The sequence below is a fragment of the Gorilla gorilla genome, chromosome 6 (genome assembly GCF_029281585.2).
Source record: "Gorilla gorilla gorilla isolate KB3781 chromosome 6, NHGRI_mGorGor1-v2.1_pri, whole genome shotgun sequence".
NCBI lineage: Eukaryota > Metazoa > Chordata > Mammalia > Primates > Hominidae > Gorilla > Gorilla gorilla.
In genome coordinates this window covers 51378602-51401263 of record NC_073230.2, presented here as the reverse complement: position 1 = coordinate 51401263, position 22662 = coordinate 51378602, and the positions used below count along the sequence as shown (strand labels likewise).

At 44.4% G+C, this 22662-nt stretch overlaps 1 protein-coding gene across 1 annotated transcript in view; it reads left to right on the top strand.

Annotated features, from left to right (window-relative positions):
* LOC129523855 (putative uncharacterized protein FLJ44672) overlaps positions 1-22662 on the top strand; it is a 69863-nt gene that overhangs the window by 42337 nt on the left and 4864 nt on the right. Inside the window, exons 5-17 of the mRNA XM_063708518.1 lie at positions 3485-3599; positions 4714-4835; positions 5446-5562; positions 5955-6096; positions 6942-7006; positions 12659-12781; positions 13526-13716; positions 15782-15839; positions 15928-16160; positions 16928-17118; positions 19183-19240; positions 19329-19561; positions 22584-22641. Of these exons, the coding sequence (XP_063564588.1) occupies positions 22639-22641 (3 nt within the window). The 5' untranslated portion in view covers positions 3485-3599; positions 4714-4835; positions 5446-5562; ... (8 more) ...; positions 19329-19561; positions 22584-22638. The remainder of the gene's footprint in view (positions 1-3484; positions 3600-4713; positions 4836-5445; positions 5563-5954; positions 6097-6941; positions 7007-12658; positions 12782-13525; positions 13717-15781; positions 15840-15927; positions 16161-16927; positions 17119-19182; positions 19241-19328; positions 19562-22583; positions 22642-22662) is intronic.

Sequence of the window (22662 nt, the reverse complement as noted above, 5' to 3'; positions counted from 1 at the left end):
TTTCAAAATAGTAATCAAATATATTTCATCATATTTGATGGTCTCAAATATGTGTGGGTTTTGGAATTCCCCTTGGAACAGGTTGTAACATCTTATTGGCTCCATCATTCCATAATTTTTTGAATCTGATCAGTTTTTAATAAGGTCAGAATTGATATTAGACTACCTAATCAGTTTTTAATGAGAAAATGAAATCGTGTTGTTTGCACTTTATCCAAGATTGGTGTCATATTGGCTAAATCTAATCAATACTTGAACAAATGCAAAATTAGAGCTTCTTTATCATGAAACACTATGTCATTCTTTAAGAAGATGCCTTTTTTTTTTTTTTTTTTTAAGATAGAGTCTTGCTCTTGTCGCCCAGGCTGGAGTGCAGTGGTGCAATTTTGGCTCACTGCAACCCTTGCCTTCTGGGTTCAAGCAATTCTCCTGCCTCAGCCTCCCAAGTAGCTGGGATTACAGGTGCCCGCCACCCTGATGATTTTTGTATTTTTAGTAGAGATGGGGTTTCACCATGTTGGCCAGGCTCATCTCAAACTCCTGAACTCAAGTGATCTGCCTGCCTCAGCCTCCCAAAGTGCAGGGATTACAGACATGAGCCACCACTCCGGGCCTCCATTTCTTTTTTGTAGTCTTTAATAAACAGCTGCTATCGTTGCAGACTTGCTATTTAGGCACTTAGGAATTTTTCACTAGAAGGCGTGTAAAGAAAGACCACGGACCTTTGTAAGGAATTTAGCATTCATTCTTTGACTACATGACTGTCCCCAGAGCTATAACTTTACTAATGAATTTTTTAGAAGCCACTTAGCTAGCAACTGAGCCTAATCAGCCACTCACCCTCATTATTCAGTGCTCTTTTTTTATTGTCTATTTCTCCTCCAACTTGGCTATACTCACAAAGTGATAAAAACTTGCATTTGTTTTCTTTCCTTTTCAGAGACAGGGTCTTGCTCTGTTGCTCAGGCTCCAGTACAGTGACATGATCTTGGTTCACTGTAGCCTGAAAATCCTGGGCTCAAGCAGTTCTCCCACTTCAGTCTCCCAAGTAGCTGGGACTACAGTCATGTGCCACCATGTCCAGCTAATTTTTTCATTTTTTATCATAGAGACAGGATCTTGCCAGGTTGCTCAGACTGGGCTCAAAACTCCTGACTTCAAGTGATCCTCCTGCCTCAGCCTCCCAAAGTGCTGGGATTACAGGCAGACATGACCACCTGTGCCCAGCCCCCTATTATTATTATTTTAAATAATAGCTTTATTAAAATATGATTCACATACCATTCACTTTATTTATTGAAATCTGCAATTCAGTAGGTTTTAGATTATTCACAGAGCTGTGCATCGATCACCACAGTCACTTTCAGAACCTTTCATTACCCTGTAGAGAAATCCATATCCATACCCCTTAGCCACTACCTCCTACTCCCCCAACATGCCTTGGCCCCCAGCCTTAGGCAGCCATTGATTTATTTTTTGTCACTATTGATTTGCCTAATCTGGACAAATAGAATTGTACAATATGTGATCTTTTGTGGCTTTTTTTCGCTCTTAGCACAGTGTTTTCAAAGTTCCTTTATGTCACAGTGTCTATCAATATTTCATTCCTTCTATGGCAATATTCCATGGTAGAGACACACTGCGTTTTGTTTATCTGTTCATCAGTTGGTGGACATTTGGGTTGTTTCCATGTATTGGCCATTATGAGTAATGCTGCTATGAAGACTGTTGTACAAGTTTTTGTGTGGACATATATTTTTATTTCTCTAGGATATATGCCTAGGAGTGAAATTGTTGCATTGTATGATGACTGTACATTTAGCCTTTTGAGAAACTGCCACACTGTTTTCTAAAGTGGCTACACCAGTTGGGTGCAATGGCTCACACCTATAATCCCAGCTACTCAGGAGGTTCAGTTGGGAGGAATTGAGCCCATGAATTCAAGACCAGCCTGGGCAAGATAGTGAAACCCTGTCTTGATTAAAAAAAAAAAAATCCAATTAAAATGACAAGAACAGAACTACCCAAACGAAGTGGTTACACGATTTCATGTTCCCACCAGTAATGTATGTGGGTTCCAACTCCTCCACATCTTCACTGACATTTTTTTTTTTTCTAGATAGGGGCTTGCTCTGTCTCTCAGGCTGCAGTGCAATGATGCCATCACAGTTCATTGCAGCCTTGAATTCCCAGGCAAAAGTGATTCTCTCATCTCAGCCTCCTGAGTAGCTGAAAATTACAGGTGTATGCCACCATGCTTGGCTAATTTTTATAGATGGGATTTTACCATGTTGCCCAGGCTGGTCTCATACTCCTGGCCTCAAGTGATCTGCCCACCTCAGCCTCCCAAAGTTCTGGACTTACAGGCTGAGCCACCATGCCCGGCCTTCACCAACACTTGTCATTATGGTTTTTTTTTTCTTTATACCTTAAAGCAGTATAAGAACGAGTTTCTTCAATTATAGGAAACAATATAATCCCAGGGCATTGGGAAGCTAAGACAGGAAGATGTCTTGATGCCAGGAGTTTTTTTTTTGTTTTTCAGTTTTTGGTTTTTGGTTTTTTTTTAAGACAGAGTCTCACTCTGTTGCCCAGGGTGGAGTGCAGTGGTGCGATCTTGGCCCACTGCAACCTCTGCCTCAGCCTCCTGAGTAGCTGAGACTACAGGTACATGCCACTACTGCCCGGCTTATTTTTATATTTTTAGTAGAGTCAGAGTTTCACCATGTTGGCCACGCTGGTCTCGAACTCCTGACTTCAGGTGATTTGCCTGCCTCAGCCTCCCAAAGTGCTGGGATAACAAGCATGAGCCACCATGCCCAGCCTGATGCCAGGAGTTTTAGACCAGCCTGGGCAACCTAGCAAGACCTGGTCTCTACAGAATATTTAAAAATTAGCCAAATGTGGGGGTACCTGCCTATAGTCTCTCTCCCTCTCTCTCTCTCTTTTTTTTTTTTTTTACTTTTTGAGACATGGTCTGGCTCTGTCACCTAGGCTGAAGTGCAGTGGTGTGATCATGGCTCACTGCAGCCTGAAACTCCTGGGATCAAGTGATGAATCCTCCCACCTCATCCTACCAAGTAGTAGGGACCACAGGTGTATGCCACCCAGGTCTTTCTATGTTGCCCAGGCTGGTCTTGAGCTCCTGGCCTCAAGCAGTCCTCTCACCTTGGCCACCCACAGTGCAAGGATTACAGGTATGAGGCACCATGCCTGGCCCCTACCCTGCCTATTGAGAACCAAAAGAAGGATCCAAATTCTCCTTAGCTCAACTTGAGCTATTTCCTACTTGCTTCATCAGCAAGGTGCTGGTTATTGGGTGTCCAGGCCTCCCAAGCAGCACAGAAATGAGGTAAGGGAGTTTTCCTGCTGCTTCACTCTGTGAGGAGTTGGAGGATGATGTTTACTCATTTGCAGAGAGAGATGCCTTGTAGCCACCTTAGGATGGAGGGGACCTTGATTCCAATGTCCTTTTTTTCTTTAGAAACAGGACCTTGCCCTGTCACTCAGGATGGAGTTCAGTGGTCCAATCATGGCTCATTGTAGCCTCAAACTCCCAGGCTCAAGCAATCCTACCACGTCAGTCTTCCCAGTAGCTGGTAAGCACCATGACACTCAGTGAATTTTGTTTTTATTTTTTTGTAGAGATGGGGCTGCACTATGTTGCCATGGCTGACCTTGAACTCCTGCACTCAAGGGATTTTCCTGCCTTGGCCTCCCAAAGTATTGGTATTACAGGCATGAGCCATTGTGCCCACTGTCTCTGGTTCTTAACCTTCTGCCTCCCTCTTCCACTTTTAAAGAATGCTTGTAATTACATGGGCTCTCCTAGATACTCCAGGATAATCTTGTTTTAAGGTCAGCTGATGAGCAACATTAATTTTATCTGCACTCTTAATTCCCCCTTCCTATGTAATTGTGCTGTGTAACATAGAACATGAGCAATTAGTTGGCAGGGTGGGGGGTTATTACTTTGGCCACCACAGTAACTTGTGCCAGGTACTGAGCTAAGCACTGGTGAATTAAGCATGAATAACACACACTCCCTAATCTCCATCCATTCATGGGAGGAGCACCTCACCTGCCATGCTCCTGAGAATCTGGGGAGTCAAGGAAGTCTTCCATGAGGAGATGATGCCAAAGCGGATAAGTGACAGAGGAGCCGAAGCTAGCCAGGAAGAGAGTAGAGGTTTAAGGGGAAGCATATTATAAGCAGAGGATATCACCCACTTCAGAGACTCCCAGAGGAGAAAGAGTGTGCATTCAGGGGGCAGATGAGGCTGAGTTGGACTCCATAGCAGATGAAATGGAGAGGGGCAAGCAGTGAGGCTGTCTTGCAAGGCAGGGCAGAGCGGGGGCTGTTAAGGAGTTTGGACTTAATCCCTGAGGCAAGGAGAAGTGATGTAAATGGGGGAGTAACATGATGAGATTCATGGATTAGAGACATGGCTCAGGCTTCTGTAGAGAAGGCACCAGGGGGAGCAGATGGCTCAGTGGGTGTGCAGGAGACCTCTCACTGAGTTGAGGGAGAGGTTTTTAAAACAGAAGAAGTTTGAGTAATTTAAATGATGGTGGGAAGGCGCTAAAAGTGGGAGATAGGTTAAAGATACAGGAAAGTGGGAGGAAGAACTGACAAGTGAGGTTCCAGAGAGGGCAGGAGAAGAAGAGATTCCCTTAGGGGGATTAACACTTTCTTTTCTTTTTCTTTTTAAGACAGGGTCTCACTCTGTCGCCCAGGCTGGAGTGCAGTGGTATGATCTTGGCTCACTGTAGTGTAGACTTCCCAGCCTCAAGGGATCCTCCCACCCCAGACTCCCAAGTAGCTGGAATTACAGGTATGCACCACCACCACACCTGGCTAATATTTTTCTTTTCTTTGGTAGACATATAGTCTCACTATGTTGCGCTGACAGGTCTCCAACTCCTGGCCTCAAGTGATCCTCCTGCCTAGGCTTCCCAAATTGCTGGGATTACAGGCATGAGCCACAGTGCCTGCCCTCTGCTAGTTCTGTATTCTCTAGAGTTGTCTTTACTTTGTGCTAGTGTGTCCCTCATTATGCTGATCCTCTGCTAAAATTAATACTTTTTTTTTGAGATGGAGTTTCACTCTTGTTGCCCAGGCTGGGTTGCCCAGGCTAGAGTGCAATGGCACTATCTTGGCTCACCGCAACCTCCACCTGCCGAGTTCAAGTGATTCTCCTGCCTCAGCCTCCCGAGTAGCTGGGAGTAGCATGTGCCACCATGCCTAGCTAATTTTGTATTTTTAGTAGAGATAGGGTTTCTCCATGTTGGTCAGGCTGGTCTTGAACTCCTGACCTCAGGTGATCCGCCTGCCTTGGCCTCCCAAAGTGCTGGGATTACAGGCATGAGCCATGGTGCCTGGCCAAAATTAATACTTTCTATATTAAATTTACATATATATATATTTTTTCTTTTTGATACCAGGTCTCACGCTGTCACTCAGGCTGCAGTACAGTGGCACAACCTCTGCTCACTGCAGCCTTTACCTGCCAGGCTCAAGCAATTCTCCTGAGTTAGCCTGCCGAGTAGCTGGGATTACAGGTAAGTGCCGCCACACCGAGCTAATTTTTGTGTTTTTTGTAGAGATGGGGTTTTGCCATGTTTCCCAGACTGGTCTCAAACTCCTGAGCTCAAAGCAATTCACCCGCCTTGGCCTCCCAAAGTGCTGGGATTACAGGTGTGAGCCACCTTGCTCATTCTAGTTTAAACTTTTGAGTGGTTTGTGTCTCCTGATTGGACTCCTACAAATACAGAATTGATGGTAGGAAGGGTACCAGGAGATAGACCCACACAGATGGGATTTGGGAATAGGTTTGGTTATCCAAGGAGCAGTGCTGAGCTCCTTGCTAATGGGATATGGGAGGCTGGTGATTTCCAGGAAGTGACCTCACAATGACTCAAGCTACCACATACTGTTCATTGTGAAATGCCAGTTGAAGCATATGTCCTGCGAGCTTAGGGGTACTACAAGTTGACCACTGCAGCAGTAAAGATGATTCTGAAGAATGGCATGGGATGGATCCTTTCGAATGCACTTGAGCAGCAGTCTCCAACCACAGGGCCACAGAGCTGGAGGTGAGCAGCAGGCAAGTGAAGGGAAACTTCATCTGTATTTCTAGCCCCTCCCATCGCTTGCCTGACCAACTGAGCTCCATGTCCTGTCAGATCAGCAGCAGCATTAGATTCTCATAGGAGCACAAACTCTGTTGTGAAGTGTGCATGCGAGGGATCTAGGTTGTGTACTCCTTATGAGAATCTAATGCCTGATATTCTGTTACTGTTTCCCATCACCCCAGATGGACAGTCTAGTTGCAGGAAAACAAGCTCAGAGATCCCACTGAGTCTATGTTATAGTGAGTTGTAGAATCATTTCATTATATATTACTATGTAGTAATAATAGAAATAAAGTGCTCAATATATGTAATGCACTTGAATCATCCTGAAATTATTCCCTCACTCCCAGTCTGTGGAAAAATTGCCTTCCACATATTCACTCTGTTTTTTGGTAGAGGCAGGGTCTTAATATATTGCCCAGGCTGATCTCAAACTCCTGGCCTCAAGTAATATACCTCTCTCAGCCTCCCAAAGTGCTGAGATTACAGGCATAAGCCACCACCCTCAACCAAGGCTTTCTTAAACCAAATAAAAATTAAGTGAGATTACTTGAGCCCAGGTGGTCAAGGCTGCAGTGAGCCTGATTGCGCCACTGCACTCCAGCCTAGGTGACAGAATGAGACTGTCTCAAAACATAAAATAAAATGCAAATGAACCCTTTATGACATTCCCAGTAACTTTCCCTCCTAAGTGTTCCCCACAAGTCTTTGAATTCTGTTTTTCACATAACATTTAAGACGTTTAAGAACTTATGTCTGTCTGTGTCATCCCTTTATGTCAAAAGATGCCTTTTTGTCACTTCCAGCTGGATCTACCATGAAAGACTTCTGAATCCAGGAAGAGAGACTGACTGGGCAACATGTTATTCAGGTACAAAAAGATTTGGACTGTAAGTTAAAAATGATCAAATAATAGTGCATGCATCAAGTGCAATGGGAAGCTCTTCTGGAGAGTGAGAGAAGCTTCCAGTTAAGGTAACATTGAAGCCAAGTCCTGAAAGATGAGGAAGAGTTGTATGAGAGTGGGGAGGGAAGGGGGAGGTGGAGGGATGGGGAATGGGCTGGGATGGGATGGAGCAAACTGCCCGGGAAGGGAAACAAGCACTGTACAGACCTGAATAATGAAGATGGCATATTTTGTTCACGGAACGGTGAATTAAGTGTGGCAGGAATGCTTTGTAGAGACAGTAAGTTGCTTGTATGGAATTTTGCCCAAGAGACCTCATTGCAGTTTCTGATTTTTTGATGTCATCATCCATCACTGTCCTTGTCAAATAGTTTGGAATAGGTATAATGATCACAATAACCCCAAGCATAATATTTCATTAATTCTCACAGAATCACAGGTAGGTGCCACAGTTATCCCCATTTTATGAATGGAGTGATGAAGCCTTAGGAATAATGAATGATTTGCCCAAGCTCACCTGGATATTAAGACTGAGTCAAATGTTGGGTCTGGTCTGACTTTAATGTTTGCTTTGCTCATGAGCACCACGTATTGCCTCTCCTATGCAGTTAAGCAGGTAGACAAGTGACAGAAAAGCCCATGTTTGTCTCTACTCACACTCTTCCGACTGAATGTATGTATGGAGTTTCTACACCATATTCTCCAGTGCTCTGGATATTAACTGGGTATCCCATGATTTTATTCTGACACTAGCTGGAGTTAGCACAGACCCCACAAGTTAGGGGCTCAGTCCTACGAGACCATCCTCACTTCAGATGCCAATGGCAAGTCCTAAGTTGTCACCTGTACTTTTGACCAACCTGTTACAAATCGGGGGTTCCCATAACTGTCTTCTTGGGTTTAATAATTTGCTAGAACAGTTTACAGAACTCAGAAAAACAGTTTATTTTCTTTTTTTCTGAGAGAGAGGGTCTTATTTGGTTGCCCAGGCTGGTGTGCAATGGTGCAGTCATAGCTCATTGCAGCCTTGATTTTCTGGGCTCCAGTGGTTCTCCCACCTCAGCCTCCCTAGTAGCTGAAGCTACATGCCTGCACCACCACATCTGGCTAGTTTCTTTTTTTTTTTTTTTTTTTGTACAGATGGGGTCTTGTTGTGTTGGCCAGGCTGGCCACAAATTCCTGGTCTCAAGTTATCCTCCCACCTCAGCCTCTGAAAGTGCTGGGATTACAGATGTGAGCCACCACATCTGGCCAGTTCATTTCCTATTACTGGTTCATTGTGAAGGACACATCTCAGAAACAGTCAATGAAAGAGACGTGCATGCTGGATGCAGTGGCTCATGCCTGTAATCTCAGCACTTTGGGAGGCCAAGGTGGGAGGATCGCTTAAACTCAGGAGTTTGAGACCAGCCTGGCCAACATGGTGAAAACCTGTCTCTATAAAAAATTAAAAAATAATAATAATAACCAGTGTGGTGTTGTGCACCTAGAGTTCCAACTACTAGGGAAGCTGAGATGAGAGGATGCCTTGAGCTGGGGACTGGGGAGGCTTAGGTTACAGTAAGCTGAGATTGTGCCACTGCACTCTAGCTTGGACAAAAGAGCCTGATCCTGTCTCAAAAAAGAGAAAGATACCCAGGGCAAGTTAAGTTTGGAGGGGCACAGAGCTCCCATGCCCTCTGTTGAACATGCGACCCTCCCAGCATCTCCTGTGTCCAGCAACCCTGAAAGCTCTGCAAACCCCATTCAGGGTGTTTATGGAGGCTTTATTATGCAAGCATGATTGATAAAATCTTTGGCTGTTGGTGATTAACTCAGTCTCCAGCCCCTCTTCCTCCTGGAGTTCAGTGCATGAGGCTGAAAGTTCCAAGCCTCATACCATGTGGTTGCATGGTAATCAGCCCTCCTCTTGAAGAAATTTAGGAGCTTGCAGTCACCCAGTCATCTCAACAACATCCCCAAATGCATTCTTACCATGCTGGAGATCCCAAAGTTCTTAGAGGCTCTTGTGTTAGAAACCTGGGACCAAGACCAAATATTAAAACAAAAGATGTTCCTCTCACATCTATCACTGAGGTCTTTGTAAGCTTTAGAAGCTCTGTGCCAGGAATCAGGGACAGAGATTAAATATATATTTCTTTTCTTTTTTTGAGACAGAATCTCCCTGTGTCATCCAGACTGGAGTGCAGTGATGTGATCATAGCTCACTATAGCTTTGGCCTTCTGAGATCAAGAAATCCTCCCATCTCAACCTCCCAAGTAGTTAGGACTACACATGCATGTCACCCATGCCCAGCTCATTTTTGTAGAGTCGGAGTTTCACCATGGTGGCCAGGTTGGCCATGTTGGCCAGATGGGGTCTTCTTTTGTTGCCCAGGCTGGCCACAAATTCCTGGGCTCAAGTGATCCTCCCACCTCGTCCTTGTAGAGATGAGATTTAGTTATGTCGTCCAGGCTGATTTCAAACTCCTGGGCTAAATCGATTGTCTCACCTCAGCCTCTCAAGTAGCTGGGACTACAGGCATATACCACCGTGTTGGGCTAATATTTATTTTTATTTTTTTCTAGAGGTGGGGGTCTCACTATGTTGTTCATGCTAGTTTCAAACTTTGGGCCTCAAGTGTTCCTCCTGCCTTGACCTCCCAAAGTGTTGGGATTCTGGGTGGGAGCCACCATGCCCAGCAATCACAAGGGTCTTTATATAAAAAAAAAGAGGGTAGGAGATTCAGAATTGGAGCAGGAGATGTGGTGATGAAAGCAGAGGTAAGAGAGGGAGATTTGAAGATGCTTCACTTCTGGCTTTGAAGATGGAGTCAGGGGCCATGATCCAAGGAATGGGGGTGGCTTCTAGAAGCTGGAAAAGCCAAGGGAACACTTTAGAGTCTCCAGAAGGAATGCAGCCATGCTGACACCTTGACTTTAGCCTTAATAGACCTAGTTTGGGTTTCTGGCCCCTAGAACTGTAAGATGGTAGATTTGTGGTGTTTTAAGTCACTAAATGTAGGAAACTGCAAACTATGTTGCAGCAGCAAGAAGAAATGAACATGAAGCCAGGCATGATGGCTCATGCCGGTAATCCCGGCAATTTAGGAATTTAGGCAGGAGGATCACTTGAGGCCAGGAGTTCAAGACCAGTCTGGGCAATATAGTAAGACCTTGTCTCTACAAAAAATGAAAAAATTGGCCAGGCATGGTGACTCACGCCTGTAATTCCAGCACTTTGGGAGGCCGAAGCGGGCAGATTACCTGAGGTCAGGAGTTTGAGACCAGCCTGGCCAACATTGCAAAACCCCGGCTCTACTAAAAATACAAAAATTAGCTGGGTGTGGTGGCACGCACCTGTAATCCCAGCTACTTGGAAGGCTGAGGCAGGAGAATCACTTGAATCTGGGAGGTGGAGGTTGCAGTGAGCCGGGATCGCACCACTACACTACAGCCTGGGCAAGAAGAGTGAAACTGTCTCAAAATAAAATAAAATAAAATACAAAAAATTTAGCCAGCCATGATGGCATGAACCTGGAGTCCCAGCTACTTGGGAGGCTGTGGTGGGAGGATCACTTGAGCCTGGAAATTTGAGGTTGCAGTGAGCTGTGATTGCGCCACTGCACTCCAGCCTTCGTGACAGTGAGATCTTGAAAAAAAGAAAGAAGAAAGTAGAGAAAGAAGAAATGAGCATGGTGGGCATGGGAACAGATGGCAATGTTAAATAGAATGGTCAGGGGTGGCCTCCTAAGTGAAAATTGAGTAAAGAGTTGGAGGGGAAGGAGCTGGCCAAGGTGCTGAGGGAAGAGGATCATAGGCAGAAACAATAGAATAAAATGTCTGAGGTGTGTCTGAGGCTCTGGAAGGAGGCCAATGGAGCAGACGGAGAGAGGGAGAGAATTAGGGGAGGGGGCCAGGGAGTTGCTGGGTGGGGATCAGTACAGATCACATAAGCCCTAGGAGGTTATTGCTGGGACTTTGGCTTTTACTCTGACTCAGATGGGAACTGCGGGAAGGTTCTGAGCAGAGAGGCGACATGATCTGTCTCCCGATTTAAAAGCATTCTCTGGCTGCTGAGTTGAGAAAGACTGTGGGAAGATGTGGGTAGAAGCATGGGGGCCAAGCTTTGGCAACATCCAGGCGGGAGATGATGGTGGTCCTGACCAGGGCCATGGTGGTGTTGAGAGATGGTCAGAGGGGAGAAGTAGGGGAGGAGGCCAGGGAGTTACTGGGTGGGGATCTTTAGTACCTGTCGAAGACAGTCAACAGGATTTCCTGAGAGACTGGATATAGGGTGTGAGAGAAGGCAGGGGTCAAGGTTGAGTTTGATTGTTACCAAAATTATTAAGTAATTTTAAAAAACACTACTGCCTTTCCCAATCCTACCAAGTATGGGATGCTAGATTAAAGAAATCTCTTCAGGCTCATTGCAGTGGCTCATGCCTGTAGTCCCAGCTGTTTGGTAAGCAGAGGTGGGAGTATCTTTTAAGGGCAGGTGTTCAAGACCAGCCTGGACAACACAGCAAGATCTGCTCTTTACAAAAATATTTTTCAAAATTAAATAAATGTAGCTAGGCATGGTGATGTGTACTTGTAGTTTCAGCTACTCAGGAGGCTGAAGTGGGCAGATCTCTTGAGGTCAGGAGTTTGAGGCCAGCTTGGGCAACATAGCAAGACCCCTCACTCTACAAAAAAATTAAAAAAATAACCAGGCATGGTGGCACTCAGCTGTACTACCAGCTACTGGGGGGCTGAGGCAGGAAGATGGCTTGAGCCCAGGAGGTTGAGGTTGCAGTGAGCTCTAAGTGCACAGCTGCACTCCAGTCTGGGTGACAGAGCAGGACCTGTCTCACAATACAAATAAACATACAAGTAAAATAATGAAATCTCAAGTCAGAGCCTTTTGGCTCTGCAGCCCTTGCAATCGCTCAGCGGTGCAGTGGGGTTTGCGTCGCTGGGAATGAGGAGACCCCTGCTCGGTGTTGTTGCCTGACTAATCAGTGTTTTAAAACATATATTAATTGGGGTGGGCGCAGTGGCTCACACCTGTAATCCCAGCACTTAGGGAGACCCAGGCGGGTGGATCACCTGAGGTCAAGAGTTCAAGACCAGCCTTCTCTACTAAGAAAACTCCTTCTCTACTAAGAAAATACAATAATTAGCCAGACATGGTAGTGGGCGCCTTTAATCCCAGCTACTTGGGAGGCTGAGGTAGGAAAATCGCTTGAACTTCTGCGGGGCGGAGGTTGCAATGAGCTGAGATTGCGCCACTTCACTCCAGCCTGGGCAAAAGAACAAGACTTTGTATCAAAGAAAAAAAAAGTATTATATCAACATGTAATGGTTTTATTATTAATATATAAAGAATATTAAATATTTTTAAAATCTTTATTATATTAACATGTAATGGCTTTATTAATATGTGATGAGTAATATTTAAAAATTTTGTCTTATTTTCTAGTTTTAATATAATTATTTACAGAAAGAAATAGTCTTAGAGATCTTCAATAAAGTTAAAAAATGTAAAGGGATGTTAGACCCCAAAAGATTGAGAATTTCTAGTTTAGAAATATTCAGAGTAAGCCACATACAACTTGCTACTTGAACTATTTTTTTCTTTGTTTTTTATTTTAGGAGATGGGGTCTCACCCTGTCACCCAGGCTTGAGTACAGTAGTGCTATCACTGCTCACTGCAGCCTTGAACTCCTGGGCTAAGGATCCTCCTACCTGAGCCTCCTGAGTAGCTGGGACTGTAGGTATACATGACGATACTTGGCTAATTTTTAAATTGTTTTGTAGACATGGGGTCTCACTTTGTTGGCCAGGCTGGTGTCAAACTCATGGCCTCAAGTGACCCTTCCACCCCAGCCTCCCATCCTCGAGGTATGTGCCACCACAAGGAGCACTTGTTCAATTTTCTAAAGAAAAAATTTCTAAAGTAAGGCTGTGGGATGATGGCAGGAAGATAAAAGAAAAACAGAAGAATAAGTTAAAATGACTTATTCACACATATTCTTTTGACAGCAAGATGAACTTTTAGTATATACATTCCTTACAAACAAAAGGCAGATAAACAATGTTGTATAGGAACTTCAACACACACTGTACAATATTCCCACTTTGCTGACATAAGTTATGGAAATTTCATGGTTTACTTGAGTGTCGCTACCAGTATTTTGCTTCTCTGATGATTTTTATCAACTTCCTCATCTGTTAACTTCTCTCCAAGGTATGTCATGTCACGACATACTGCCGCTGCATGAACATGGCCAGTGTCTTCCTATTAAACATGTAGAATGCTTTCCTAATTTCTCTTTTTACTCTCTGTCTTTGTGTTCTGCATTTTCCTTACTTTTATTGTCAGAAACTCCAGAAAGTCAATCGTACTAATTTATCACGATTTGCTTTATTAATTTATACTTTGCTTATATGGAATTTTGCCCAACAGACCTCATTACAGTTTCTAACCTGTTGTATTTTGTTTTTTTTTTCTGAGACAGGGTCTCCCTCTCTTGTCCAAGGCTGGAGTGTAGTAGTGCTATCGCAGCTGACTGCAGCCTCAACCTTCCAGGCTGAAGCGATCCTCCCATCTCAACCTCCCACGTGGCTGAGACTACAGGTGCTTGCCACTATGCCCAACTAATATTTGGAATTTTTGTATACGTGGATTCCAGAGGGGTGACAGCGAAACGTGAGTAAGCATGGATTTTGGTATATGCAGAGATGGGGGGCTGGAACTAATTCTGTATACTGAGGGACGACGACTGTATATGTTTTTACAATTACGCTGTAGGATACATACTGTTGCATAGCCTTGAAAATAATAATTTTTAATTGAGTGGAATAATAATAATATTGATAAAAGTAGCAGCTGGCCAGGTGTGGTGGCTCACACTGGTAATCGCAACACTTTGGGAGGCTGAGGCAGGAGGATGGCTTGAGGCCAAGAGTTTGCGATAGGCCTTGGAAACAAAGGGGGAGTCACCATCCCTACAGAAAAATAAATGAATTAGCCTAGTGTGGTGGCATGTTCCTGTAGTCCCAGCTACTTGGGAGGCTGAGGTGGGAGGATCACTTGAGCCCAGGGAGGCTGAGACTGCAGTGAGTCATGATCAGGCCTCTGCACTCCAGCCTGGGTGACAGAGTGAGACCCTGTCTCAAAACAACAAAAAAGTAGCAGCTAACATCAACTGACCTTTTACCAGGTGCCTATTGATACCATAGTTTAATTTCTTATAACTGTTTCTTATTTCACTTACCAACTCTGTCTTCAGTTACTCCCCAGATTTTTACTGTGTGTGTGCAGATGACCTTTTGTTTAGATTGAATTGTCTCCCCAGAAGTAAGATTACTGTGAGTCATGGTGAATGGACATTCTCATTACCCTTGATGTAAATTGACAGGGTTTTGGGTGCCTCCCAGCTATAATCTTAGTACTTTGGGAGGCTAAGAGAGGAGGATTGCTTGAGGCCAACAGTTGGAGGAGGCAGTATGGCAGTATGGTGAGACCGTGTCTCCATTATTTTTAAAAAATTGACAGGCTTTACCTGGGAAGGCTTATACACAATTTAAACACCCCTCATAGTATATAAGAAAGTGCCCATTTCACTGCACCTTTGCCAGCACAGGGTATTATAATTTAGTAAGTCATTTTTTGTTTGATTATTTTTAATAGACAAAAGACCTCATGTTACTTTACTTGTCACATTTCAACATCTTTCCTCAGCTTATTAGCTCTATTTCTTTTCTGTCTGTAAACGGTTATTGTTGTTTTGTTCTTTGAGACAGGGTCTTGCTCTGTCACCAGGCTGGACTGTAGTGGCATAATCATGCCTCACTGCAGCCTTGACCTCCCAGGCTCAAACTTCAGCATTCCGAGTAGCTGGGACTACAAGTGTGCACCACCACTCCCAGCTAACTTTTTTCTTCTTTTGGATAGAGACAGGGTCTCACTGTGTTGTCCAGACCGGTCTCTAGCTCCTGGCCTTAAGCAATCCTCCTGCATTAGCTTCTCAAATTGCTAGAATTTCAGGCATGAGCCACCATGCCTGGCCTGGGCTAGTCCCATATTCTCTAGAGTTCTCTTTACTTTGTGCTAGCCAATCTCTCATTATGCTGTTCACCTGTTATAATGAATAATTCTCCATATTAAATTTTACCACTTTAAACTTTTGAGTGGTTTATGCTTCCTGATTGGACTCTGACTAATATGTTAGGAAGGGTCCCAGGAGATAAACCCACACAGATGGGATTTGGGCATAGGTTTGGTTTCCCAGGGGGCAGTGCTGAGCTCTTTGCCAGTGGGAAATGGGATGCTGGTGATTTCCAGTAGGTGACCTCACAGTGACTCAAGCTACCATTTACTGTTGATTGTGACAAAATGCCAGCTGAGGCACATGCCTTGGGAGCTAAGTGGTTGCTGCCCTTGACCACTATGAAGACTGGTTTGGGAAGGGTCGCTTTGGATGCACTTGAGCAGGGGTCCCCAACCCCTGAGCCATGGAGCCATAGGGAGCCACACAGCAGGAGGTGCGTGGTGTCGAGTGAGGGAGTGAGGGAAGCTTCGTCTGTATTTACAGCCACTCCCCTTTGCTCACATTCCCGCCTGAGCTCCACCTTCTCAGATGAGCAGCAGCATTAGATTCTCATAGGATAACGCACCCTGTTGTGAACCGTGCATGTGAGGGATCTAGGTTGCACTGTCCTTATGAGAATCTAATACCTATTGATCTGTCACTTTCTCCCATCACGCTCAGGTGGGACCATCCAGTTGCAGGAAAACAAGCTTAACATGCCCACTGATTCTACATTATGGTGAGTTCTATAATTATAATATATTACAGTGTAATAATGGAAATAAAGTGCCTAATAAATGTAAATGTGCTTAAATCTTTTGGCACAGCCCCTACCTCCCGGCAGCCTCTCCAGGCCCAGAACTTTCTCCAGTCAGCCTCTACAGACCAAGCTCATGACTCACAATGGCCTATTTAGGCCCATACCCTATGTCACGGCAGTCTCCGCAGATGATCCTACTGCCTCACAGCAGCCTCCACAGGCACAGCTCCATCGTTAGAATGGCCTCTTTAGACCCAGCTCCTGCCTCCCAGCCTTCTCTCCAGGCCCTGAACTTTCTCAGTAAGTTCAGGTAGCTGGGACTGTAGGTATACATGACGATACTTGGCTAATTTTTAAATTGTTTTGTAGACATGGGGTCTCACTTTGTTGGCCAGGCTGGTGTCAAACTCATGGCCTCAAGTGACCCTTCCACCCCTGCCTCCCATCCTCGAGGTATGTGCCACCACAAGGAGCACTTGTTCAATTTTCTAAAAAAAAAATTTCTAAAGTAAGGCTGTGGGATGATGGCAGGAAGATAAAAGAAAAACAGAAGAATAAGTTAAAATGACTTATTCACACATATTCTTTTGACAGCAGACGAACTTTTAGTATATACATTCCTTACAAACACAAAAGGCAGATAAACAATGTTGTATAGGAACTTCAACACACACTGTACAATATTCCCACTTTGCTGACATAAGTTATGGAAATTTCATGGTTTACTTGAGTGTCGCTACCAGTATTTTGCTTCTCTGATGATTTTTATCAACTTCCTCATCTGTTAACTTCTCTCCAAGGTATGTCATGTCACGACATACTGCCGCTGCATGAACATGGCCAGTGTCTTCCTATTAAACATGTAGAATGCTTTCCTAATTTCTCTTTTTACTCTCTGTCTTTGTGTTCTGCATTTTCCTTACTTTTATTGTCAGAAACTCCAGAAAGTCAATCGTACTAATTTATCACGATTTGCTTTATTAATTTATACTTTGCTTATATGGAATTTTGCCCAACAGACCTCATTACAATTTCTAACCTGTTTTGTTTTTTTTTTTCTGAGACAGGGTCTCCCTCTCTTGTCCAAGGCTGGAGTGTAGTAGTGCTATCACAGCTGACTGCAGCCTCAACCTTCCAGGCTGAAGCGATCCTCCCATCTCAACCTCCCACGTGGCTGAGACTACAGGTGCTTGCCACTATGCCCAACTAATATTTGGAATTTTCGTATACGTGGATTCCAGAGGGGTGATAGTGAAACGTGAGTAAGCATGGATTTTGGTATATGCAGAGATGGGGGGCTGGAACTAATTCTGTATACTGAGGGACGACGACTGTATATGTTTTTACAATTACGCTGTAGGATACATACTGTTGCATAGCCTTGAAAATAATAATTTTTAATTGAGTGGAATAATAATAATATTGATAAAAGTAGCAGCTGGCCAGGTGTGGTGGCTCACACTGGTAATCGCAACACTTTGGGAGGCTGAGGCAGGAGGATGGCTTGAGGCCAAGAGTTTGCGATAGGCCTTGGAAACAAAGGGGGAGTCACCATCCCTACAGAAAAATAAATGAATTAGCCTAGTGTGGTGGCATGTTCCTGTAGTCCCAGCTACTTGGGAGGCTGAGGTGGGAGGATCACTTGAGCCCAGGGAGGCTGAGACTGCAGTGAGTCATGATCAGGCCTCTGCACTCCAGCCTGGGTGACAGAGTGAGACCCTGTCTCAAAACAACAAAAAAGTAGCAGCTAACATCAACTGACCTTTTACCAGGTGCCTATTGATACCATAGTTTAATTTCTTATAACTGTTTCTTATTTCACTTACCAACTCTGTCTTCAGTTACTCCCCAGATTTTTACTGTGTGTGTGCAGATGACCTTTTGTTTAGATTGAATTGTCTCCCCAGAAGTAAGATTACTGTGAGTCATGGTGAATGGACATTCTCATTACCCTTGATGTAAATTGACAGGGTTTTGGGTGCCTCCCAGCTATAATCTTAGCACTTTGGGAGGCTAAGAGAGGAGGATTGCTTGAGGCCAACAGTTGGAGGAGGCAGTATGGCAGTATGGTGAGACCGTGTCTCCATTATTTTAAAAAATTGACAGGCTTTACCCGGGAAGGCTTATACACAATTTAAACACCCCTCATAGTATAAGAAAGTGCCCATTTCACTGCACCTTTGCCAGCACAGGGTATTATAATTTAGTAAGTCATTTTTTGTTTGATTATTTTTAATAGACAAAAGACCTCATATTACTTTACTTGTCACATTTCAACATCTTTCCTTAGCTTATTAGCTCTATTTCTTTTCTGTCTGTAAATGGTTGTTGTTGTTTTGTTCTTTGAGACAGGGTCTTGCTCTGTCACCAGGCTGGACTGTAGTGGCATAATCATGCCTCACTGCAGCCTTGACCTCCCAGGCTCAAACTTCAGCATTCCGAGTAAAGCTGGGACTACAAGTGTGCACCACCACTCCCAGCTAACTTTTTTCTTTTTTTGGATAGAGACAGGGTCTCACTGTGTTGTCCAGACTGGTCTCTAGCTCCTGGCCTTAAGCAATCCTCCTGCATTAGCTTCTCAAATTGCTGGAATTTCAGGCATGAGCCACCATGCCTGGCCTGGGCTAGTCCTGTATTCTCTAGAGTTCTCTTTACTTTGTGCTAGCCAATCTCTCATTATGCTGTTCACCTGTTATAATGAATAATTCTCCATATTAAATTTTACCACTTTAAACTTTTGAGTGGTTTATGCTTCCTGATTGGACTCTGACTAATATGTTAGGAAGGGTCCCAGGAGATAAACCCACACAGATGGGATTTGGGCATAGGTTTGGTTTCCCAGGGGGCAGTGCTGAGCTCTTTGCCAGTGGGAAATGGGATGCTGGTGATTTCCAGGAAGTGACCTCACAGTGACTCAAGCTACCACTTACTGTTGATTGTGACAAAATGCCAGCTGAGGCACATGCCTTGGGAGCTAAGTGGTTGCTGCCCTTGACCACTATGAAGACTGGTTTGGGAAGGGTCGCTTTGGATGCACTTGAGCAGGGGTCCCCAACCCCTGAGCCATGGAGCCATAGGGAGCCACACAGCAGGAGGTGCGTGGTGTCGAGTGAGGGAGTGAGGGAAGCTTCGTCTGTATTTACAGCCACTCCCCTTTGCTCACATTCCCGCCTGAGCTCCACCTTCTCAGATGAGCAGCAGCATTAGATTCTCATAGGATAACGCACCCTGTTGTGAACCGTGCATGTGAGGGATCTAGGTTGCACTGTCCTTATGAGAATCTAATACCTATTGATCTGTCACTTTCTCCCATCACGCTCAGGTGGGACCATCCAGTTGCAGGAAAACAAGCTTAACATGCCCACTGATTCTACATTATGGTGAGTTCTATAATTATAATATATTACAGTGTAATAATGGAAATAAAGTGCCTAATAAATGTAAATGTGCTTAAATCTTTTGGCACAGCCCCTACCTCCCGGCAGCCTCTCCAGGCCCAGAACTTTCTCCAGTCAGCCTCTACAGACCAAGCTCATGACTCACAATGGCCTATTTAGGCCCATACCCTATGTCACGGCAGTCTCCGCAGATGATCCTACTGCCTCACAGCAGCCTCCACAGGCACAGCTCCATCGTTAGAATGGCCTCTTTAGACCCAGCTCCTGCCTCCCAGCCTTCTCTCCAGGCCCTGAACTTTCTCAGTAAGTTCAGGTAGCTGGGACTGTAGGTATACATGACGATACTTGGCTAATTTTTAAATTGTTTTGTAGACATGGGGTCTCACTTTGTTGGCCAGGCTGGTGTCAAACTCATGGCCTCAAGTGACCCTTCCACCCCTGCCTCCCATCCTCGAGGTATGTGCCACCACAAGGAGCACTTGTTCAATTTTCTAAAAAAAAAATTTCTAAAGTAAGGCTGTGGGATGATGGCAGGAAGATAAAAGAAAAACAGAAGAATAAGTTAAAATGACTTATTCACACATATTCTTTTGACAGCAGACGAACTTTTAGTATATACATTCCTTACAAACACAAAAGGCAGATAAACAATGTTGTATAGGAACTTCAACACACACTGTACAATATTCCCACTTTGCTGACATAAGTTATGGAAATTTCATGGTTTACTTGAGTGTCGCTACCAGTATTTTGCTTCTCTGATGATTTTTATCAACTTCCTCATCTGTTAACTTCTCTCCAAGGTATGTCATGTCACGACATACTGCCGCTGCATGAACATGGCCAGTGTCTTCCTATTAAACATGTAGAATGCTTTCCTAATTTCTCTTTTTACTCTCTGTCTTTGTGTTCTGCATTTTCCTTACTTTTATTGTCAGAAACTCCAGAAAGTCAATCGTACTAATTTATCACGATTTGCTTTATTAATTTATACTTTGCTTATATGGAATTTTGCCCAACAGACCTCATTACAATTTCTAACCTGTTTTGTTTTTTTTTTTCTGAGACAGGGTCTCCCTCTCTTGTCCAAGGCTGGAGTGTAGTAGTGCTATCACAGCTGACTGCAGCCTCAACCTTCCAGGCTGAAGCGATCCTCCCATCTCAACCTCCCACGTGGCTGAGACTACAGGTGCTTGCCACTATGCCCAACTAATATTTGGAATTTTCGTATACGTGGATTCCAGAGGGGTGATAGTGAAACGTGAGTAAGCATGGATTTTGGTATATGCAGAGATGGGGGGCTGGAACTAATTCTGTATACTGAGGGACGACGACTGTATATGTTTTTACAATTACGCTGTAGGATACATACTGTTGCATAGCCTTGAAAATAATAATTTTTAATTGAGTGGAATAATAATAATATTGATAAAAGTAGCAGCTGGCCAGGTGTGGTGGCTCACACTGGTAATCGCAACACTTTGGGAGGCTGAGGCAGGAGGATGGCTTGAGGCCAAGAGTTTGCGATAGGCCTTGGAAACAAAGGGGGAGTCACCATCCCTACAGAAAAATAAATGAATTAGCCTAGTGTGGTGGCATGTTCCTGTAGTCCCAGCTACTTGGGAGGCTGAGGTGGGAGGATCACTTGAGCCCAGGGAGGCTGAGACTGCAGTGAGTCATGATCAGGCCTCTGCACTCCAGCCTGGGTGACAGAGTGAGACCCTGTCTCAAAACAACAAAAAAGTAGCAGCTAACATCAACTGACCTTTTACCAGGTGCCTATTGATACCATAGTTTAATTTCTTATAACTGTTTCTTATTTCACTTACCAACTCTGTCTTCAGTTACTCCCCAGATTTTTACTGTGTGTGTGCAGATGACCTTTTGTTTAGATTGAATTGTCTCCCCAGAAGTAAGATTACTGTGAGTCATGGTGAATGGACATTCTCATTACCCTTGATGTAAATTGACAGGGTTTTGGGTGCCTCCCAGCTATAATCTTAGCACTTTGGGAGGCTAAGAGAGGAGGATTGCTTGAGGCCAACAGTTGGAGGAGGCAGTATGGCAGTATGGTGAGACCGTGTCTCCATTATTTTAAAAAATTGACAGGCTTTACCCGGGAAGGCTTATACACAATTTAAACACCCCTCATAGTATAAGAAAGTGCCCATTTCACTGCACCTTTGCCAGCACAGGGTATTATAATTTAGTAAGTCATTTTTTGTTTGATTATTTTTAATAGACAAAAGACCTCATATTACTTTACTTGTCACATTTCAACATCTTTCCTTAGCTTATTAGCTCTATTTCTTTTCTGTCTGTAAATGGTTGTTGTTGTTTTGTTCTTTGAGACAGGGTCTTGCTCTGTCACCAGGCTGGACTGTAGTGGCATAATCATGCCTCACTGCAGCCTTGACCTCCCAGGCTCAAACTTCAGCATTCCGAGTAAAGCTGGGACTACAAGTGTGCACCACCACTCCCAGCTAACTTTTTTCTTTTTTTGGATAGAGACAGGGTCTCACTGTGTTGTCCAGACTGGTCTCTAGCTCCTGGCCTTAAGCAATCCTCCTGCATTAGCTTCTCAAATTGCTGGAATTTCAGGCATGAGCCACCATGCCTGGCCTGGGCTAGTCCTGTATTCTCTAGAGTTCTCTTTACTTTGTGCTAGCCAATCTCTCATTATGCTGTTCACCTGTTATAATGAATAATTCTCCATATTAAATTTTACCACTTTAAACTTTTGAGTGGTTTATGCTTCCTGATTGGACTCTGACTAATATGTTAGGAAGGGTCCCAGGAGATAAACCCACACAGATGGGATTTGGGCATAGGTTTGGTTTCCCAGGGGGCAGTGCTGAGCTCTTTGCCAGTGGGAAATGGGATGCTGGTGATTTCCAGGAAGTGACCTCACAGTGACTCAAGCTACCACTTACTGTTGATTGTGACAAAATGCCAGCTGAGGCACATGCCTTGGGAGCTAAGTGGTTGCTGCCCTTGACCACTATGAAGACTGGTTTGGGAAGGGTCGCTTTGGATGCACTTGAGCAGGGGTCCCCAACCCCTGAGCCATGGAGCCATAGGGAGCCACACAGCAGGAGGTGAGTGGTGTCGAGTGAGAGAGTGAGGGAAGCTTCGTCTGTATTTACAGCCACTCCCCTTTGCTCACATTCCCGCCTGAGCTCCACCTTCTCAGATGAGCAGCAGCATTAGATTCTCATAGGATAACGCACCCTGTTGTGAACCGTGCATGTGAGGGATCTAGGTTGCACTGTCCTTATGAGAATCTAATACCTATTGATCTGTCACTTTCTCCCATCACGCTCAGGTGGGACCATCCAGTTGCAGGAAAACAAGCTTAACACGCCCACTGATTCTACATTATGGTGAGTTCTATAATTATTTTA